This window comes from Callospermophilus lateralis, chromosome 18, assembly GCF_048772815.1.
Source record: "Callospermophilus lateralis isolate mCalLat2 chromosome 18, mCalLat2.hap1, whole genome shotgun sequence".
NCBI lineage: Eukaryota > Metazoa > Chordata > Mammalia > Rodentia > Sciuridae > Callospermophilus > Callospermophilus lateralis.
The window spans coordinates 16,531,833-16,538,595 of NC_135322.1; the positions used below are offsets into that span (position 1 = coordinate 16,531,833).

At 36.0% G+C, this 6,763-nt stretch overlaps 1 protein-coding gene across 8 annotated transcripts in view; it reads left to right on the plus strand.

Moving 5' to 3' along the window:
- Window positions 1–5,998, plus strand: part of Znf568 (zinc finger protein 568) — a 72,526-nt gene extending 66,528 nt beyond the window's left edge. For all 8 annotated transcript variants that reach the window (XM_076837660.2, XM_076837665.2, XM_076837666.2 and 5 more), the window contains one exon: window positions 473–5,998. In XM_076837660.2, coding sequence (XP_076693775.1) covers window positions 473–1,923 — 1,451 coding nt within the window. In that variant the 3' untranslated portion in view covers window positions 1,924–5,998. The remainder of the gene's footprint in view (window positions 1–472) is intronic.
- The last annotated feature ends 765 nt before the right edge of the window (window positions 5,999–6,763 follow it).

The following is a 6,763-nucleotide window of genomic DNA, read 5'->3' on the forward strand; positions in this document are numbered from 1 at the left end:
AGTGATAAGGAACTATACTGAAGTCTGCTTGAGAAAAGGCCACACTTCTGAGATTTTGGTAGAAAAGCTTTCTACCAACAAAAGGCATGAGATCTGGGGAGAAACTAAAGATATTCCGACACAGGCTCCAGATTACTCCACTTCCCATTCTCTTGCTATTCTGTCATTTCCCTCCCATTTCAGACAGGAAGTACCCTCATCCTTCCCCTATAAAAATCATTTTATATGCACTTTGGGTCTGGTTTTCTGCTGTGTTTTAGAAACAGCTTTATTGAAATATAATTCTCTATCATAAAACTCTTTTCACTTAAAGTGTACAATTGAGTAGTTTTTAGTATATTTAGAGTGGAATATTTTCATTTCCTCAAAATGAAACCCCATACCCGTTAATATTCACTCCCACACTACTTAGGAACTTACTTTCTCCTGAAATGTGAAAACCTCTTCTGCTTTCTTTCTTGTTATCTTATAGATTGGGAGTCCAGAAGAAAAACCAAGACTTTATCTCGAGAGAACAGTTATGAAATTAAATCATTACATCAGCAGATAACAAAAAAACATACACGTTCCAACCTTGAATTCAACAGGGTCAGAGATAGCAGAGAAATCAAATGCCACTTGGAGAGACAGCAGGGGCATAAGGAGGTACAAGTCAAACAAGCCAAAATAACCACTAAAAAACGGCCCCCTGCAGTTGAGTGCATAGCCCCTGGAGAATATCATAGAGCTCATACTGGAGAAAAATCCTGTGAATGTCAAAAATGTAAGAAAGCTTCTGGGAGCCAGTCACGTCCTGTTCAAAATGAAAGAATTCATAATAAGGAAAAAGACTTTGAATGTGGAGAATGTGGGGAAATCTTTAAGAGTAGGTCAGACTTGATTAAACATGAGAAACTTCATGAAAGCAAAAAGAGCAATGAAAATAAGAAAAGTGCCATTAGTCATGGCTCTGAGGTTACTCAACCTCAGAGCACTCATTCTGGTGAGAAATCTCATAAGTGTAAAGAATGTGGGAAAGCCTTTCATTCTAAGTCACAGCTTAGTCAACATCAAAAGATGCATATAGGTGAGAAACCCTACAAGTGTAAGGAGTGTGGGAAGGCTTTTCCATCTGTTGCACAACTTAATCTTCATCAGAGAGTTCATACTGATGAGAAGTACTTTGAATGTAAGGAATGTGGGAAAGCCTTTACCCGCCCCTCACATCTTTTTCGACATCAGAGAATCCATACTGGTGAGAAACCCCATAAATGTAAGGAATGTGGGAAAGCTTTCCGTTATGACACACAGCTTAGTCTTCATCAGTTAATTCATACTGGTGAAAGACGCTATGAATGTAAAGAATGTGGGAAAGTATATAGTTGTGCCTCACAATTGAATCTACATCAAATGATTCATACTGGTGAGAAACCTCATAAATGTAAAGAATGTGGGAAAGGTTTTATCTCTGATTCACATCTTCTTCGACATCAGAGTGTTCATACTGGTGAGAAGCCCTATAAATGTAAACAGTGCGGAAATGCCTTTCGTCGTGGCTCAGAACTTACTCGACATCAGAGAGCTCACGCTGGTGAAAAACCCTATAAGTGTAAGGAATGTGGAAAGGCCTTTACCTGTAGCACAGAACTGGCTAGACATCAGAAAGTTCACACTGGTGAGAGACCCCATAAATGTAAGGAATGTGGGAAGGCTTTTATTCGAAGGTCAGAACTAACTCACCATGAGAGAAGCCATAGTGGTGAAAAACCTTATGAGTGTAAGGAATGTGGAAAGGCCTTTGGTCGTGGCTCAGAACTTAGTCGACACCAGAAAATTCATACTGGTGAGAAGCCCTATGAATGTAAGCAATGTGGGAAGGCCTTTATTCGTGGCTCACACCTTACTCAACATCAGAGAATTCATTTAGGACAGAGGAGCGAATGAAGGCTCAGAATTTGATTGACCTCATAAAATTTCATACTTTTTTTTTTTAAAGCCTATGATTGAAGGGGAATATGAGGAAACATTTGAGGTTAGCGACTTAACTGAATATCAGATACTGTGGATATATGCCTAAAAGACTCTTATTTAAATAACAGCTATGACTGATGGGAAACTTTATAAATAGAAATTGGAAAGGGGTTGTTTGTGTCAGAATTTATTAGACATCAGAATTCAGTTGTGAAAAACTGGGAAATTCCATAAACATAAGGAAACTGGGAATGCCTTTTTGCTGCTTAGAACCAAGTCAACCTCAGGGAATTCATAACAGGGAGAAGCTCAGGAAGGTGTCAGAGAAATTAATTATTGGGGTATTTCCCAACATCAGGGCCTTGGGCCTTTGGGGAAATCAAAGAATTCATAATATAAATGCCATGTATGTTGGACAGCAATTTACTTTATGCATCTGATAATTGATGTTTGAGAAAGGCTACATTAGCATTAAAAATGCAGCATATTCTTCCATCCCACTTAAATTTTGTTAAATATTTGCTAGCCAATTCTGTAAAATTCACCTGAACCAAATCACTGGAAGGGTATTTAACCAGTGATTAATTTTTATTTGTCCTCACCATTATAACTCATTTTGTAAGGGCAAACAACTACATTTAAATTTTCTCATTTGCAAATTAATAATACCAGTACTTATGTCTTACTTGCATGGTGAGGATTAAATACACTTACATCCTTTCCAGCAATGTCTAGCTAGTATTGAAAGTTCACCAAATGAGCTCAGTTCAGTGCATATACCTGTAATCCCAGCAACACTGAGGGCTGAGGCAAAAGAAAAGTGCCAAATGAGAGCTGCTTTTATTATTACTTTTCTTCATTGTCTCTTCACCATTGCGTATTTTTAGAGATCATAGAGTCCTTATATTCAGTGACATCTTGCATTATTTATTTTTCTTTATTAAATGTTAGATAATTCTTCCTGGAGAAAAATGTAAAGTTTTCATTCATAGTTTGTCATTTTACCTCATCTGGGGATTTATAATGTAAAGAAACCTGGGGGAGAGAGACAGTAGGAGAAAGGTGGGTTGCTGTGAGGTTAGGGGGAAGATTAAAATTATTTTTTTAAAAAAACCTCTGCCCCCACCTCCCCACCAAAAAAAAAAAAAAAAAAACTATCCTCTCTATTATAGAGAATTAGAAAATAACAGTGCTCTAGCCAAAAGCCAAGTTTCCACTTAGGAAATATTAAAAATACCTGTATAAATAGTTTTTATATTAAGAAAATTAAGGGGCTGGGGTAGCCCAGTCGTAGAGCATTTATTTGTCTAGCATGCATGAGGCCCTGGGTTCAATCCCCATCACAAAAGAGAAGAAAACTAGGAATGAATGGCCATGAGAATTTGCTAAATACCAATGAAAGAAAAACTAACTTCCCTTAGTATGTGTAGAAAACAGGAACACGAAGGGTCAGGATTCATTCAGACTTAGACATTGCCTGTTTCTAGTGATGGGGATTGAACCCAGGGCCTCATGCATGCTGAAATGTTCCTGGCCACAGAATACCTGACCAAACTCTGCAGATGGACTTCAGTTAAATTTTTTTCCTAATACAAGGAGATGGTCTTCTCAACTACAGGACACATATCTGTATGGTTGTGTGATACAGGGAATTGTGGCCATTTTGCAATCAGGAAGGGTCAAGAGGCTGAGCTAGGTGCAGAAGACACATTATGTTTATCTGTGTTCTTAACAGTAGATCTGAGGAAACATTCAGAACTGCCCTTTCCCTGGTCTTGAGTGAATAAGAAACTATGTTTTAACTTTATTCTCAGTTAATCTGAGTCCTGGGGAATTAACATTTAAATTGTTTTTTCATATATATACACATACATATTTATTCAACTTTACTAGAGAAAGTTCAGTTTTTTATGGAATAGCTGACATAGAAAAGCATTATTTTATTAAATATTTTCTTAAACATTATTGAAGTATATACATATATCCAGCTTTAATTTAGTAAGATATAGGAAATATTTGTTTACATTTAGCATTTTATAGTATATATTTTTATAGTATTTTGGAAATCCTGGAAAATTATTATTGCCCTGAATAAAGTAAAAACCAAAAAGAAACTGTTTAAAGAGCTACTCTGCATAATGCCTCTAGCACCAAATTATCTTACAGATAAAAGTCTTTAATTCTTAAAAATACAAAAAAGTCAAAGCTATGAAGCTATTGTAACCTTTTTACCAAATTTGATAAAGGACACCATCCAAAATCAAATCAGCTATAAAAAAAATAATCCATTGTGCTGGGTACAGTGGCACCTGCTTATAATCCCAGTGACTCTAGAGGCTGAGGCAAGAGGATCGCAAGTTTACAAAGCTTTTGCATCTTAGTGATGCACTAAGTAACTTCGTGTCTCAGACTTTAAAAAAAAAAAAAAAGTGGGGCAGAAGGGGCTGGGGATGTGGCTCAGTAGTAAAGCAGCCCTGGGTTCAATCCCTGGTACCAAAGAAAACCAATCTATTATACTTATGGTATAAGTATTCCAGTTAAATAGCAGGTCAGACCAAGCAGCTTATTAAACATTAGCCATAATGTTCATGACCTGACTTATTCAATTGTCAAAGAATATAATGTATAAATATAGTGTTGACACATTGGAAACTAGACATTAAGAACTATTACACACTAATATAAGAACTTAACACTAGTTACAGCACACAGTCAACTTGCAGGTGTCCACTTACTACTTCTTGGTCCTATAAATTTTCACAACATTTAGAATAATAACAATCCACTTCTGCCCCACACTGTAGAAAAATAATACATATCCTAAATAAGTTAAATATAAATTTGTATTATTTGATAAACTTAACTTAGATATTATTAGTCAACTCATTAAAGGGCCATTTATAACAAAAAATTCACTTTTATTAGAGAAATATGATTACTAAATTTTACCTGCACTGATACATTGATTTCATCTTTTTTTTAATTTATTGTTTTTTTCGGGGGGTGGTGCTGGGGATTGAACCTGGGGCCTTTTGCATGCTAGGCAAGCGCCCTACCAACTGAGCTACATCCCCAGCCCCTCATGAGTCTATTCTTAAAACTTCTGTATTTTCTGAGAGTTCATGCCCATTAGAGGAATTAAATTAATAAAATCAAAGATAAGTGATAGAACTATTTCATTACAATTTTAACTTTTTTGAGTCATAAAAAATATTGAGAGAGTTCTCTTTCATTTTCTGCTCTTGTACACATATTTCTCTTGTCAAGTTTTGAAAGTTAAAGTTTATATATCATGTTTCAACTGAAACTTTGTATACCACAGAGGATTTTTGTTGTTGTTTGTTTAAACAAAATCGTATCCACAGAGTCTCTTAAGTGCTGAAAACCAAAGCCTAATGTGTGGCTTAAAATATTTTCTCCATACTCAGGAAGCTTACCCACATCCAGATTTGTTTGGGTGAGGAGAGTGGTTTGAGATTGTGCGCACACGTTGAAGTACAGTCTCCTCACATGATTGTAGACTACGAATATCCTTTTAGTCAATACCTACAGATCTAGTTTTAGATTTTCACATAACAGACAAACCATGGTATATACAGGCCATTCTCCCGCTAATGAAAGTTCAGGTTTATTATAAGTAATCATATTGTAAACATTTTTACTGCACATATATTGTTGCATGTTGGTGCTTTTGTTCCCACTGGTTGGATTCCTTGCCTTAACAATGTAGTATATTTTAAAGTAATTAGTCCCTTATTGTCTTAAACTTGGCCATTAATCTCAACAGAAATGTATGTTCGTTTTCTATTTTAATCACAACTGAACGTTTACTCAGCTGAAGTTGTATCATTCAAAAAAGTGCCTATGTGTTTTAACTGCTAATGAGGTTGAGCATCTACCTTCCCTAAGGGTCTTTTGAGTTTTGTTTCTTTGAATTGCTTGTTTTTATCTATTTTCTTTTTTAAAATTGAAGTCAGTTTTTAAACTAATTTGTAGAAAGTTGACTGAGGAGCTTATATTGTCACATGCTTTGCTGTTTGGTGTTTGGGTTTTTTTTTTTTTTTTTTTTTTTTTTTTTTTTTTTTTTAGTCTAGTGTTATTCTTTGCCTTTTGTTTATTGTAAAAAGGAGTTAAGGGCTGGAGAACAGGCATCAGGCTGTGTGTACAAGTCTGCACACTGCCTCTGTAGCCTGGGAGCACAGGATGCACAAGCCAGTGATTCTCACTAGGGCGGTTCTGCTTCCTCTGCCCACATCCTCAGGGTGATAATGGCAACACCCACAGATACTTTTGTCTATTGCTGTAAAGGGGGTTGCTACTAATATCTAGTGACAGGGATCCTGCTCATCGCCCTGTAATACATAGTCCAGCCTCCACAATTAAATTATCTGGCCCATCATGTCAGTAATGCTAGTGCTGAGGTTGAGAAATCCTGACTTGGAGGTAGTGGACACAGCTGTGTTCCAATAAAACTTAATATCTTAAAATCAGGTAACAGGGCTTAGGCTTGTGTTTCAGTGATAGAGTATTTTCCCAGCATGTGCGAAGTCCAGCACCAAAAGGAAAGAAAAATACATTTGGTCTATAGGGTGTAGTTTGCTCATCCGTTTTAAATATCTTTTTGCTGTATGCTAGTTTTCTGAGTTTATTCCTGAATTGTCTTCTTTCACTGCAAATGTTTTTCCAATTTTTCTTCTATTTTATGCCTTAAAATCTTCCTGCCTAAATAACAAGGGAAAAAAATAGCGCCGGTGTAACTAACACATAGTAAGCATGTTGTTTTTCTTTTTTGATTAAAATTTTATAAATAAAT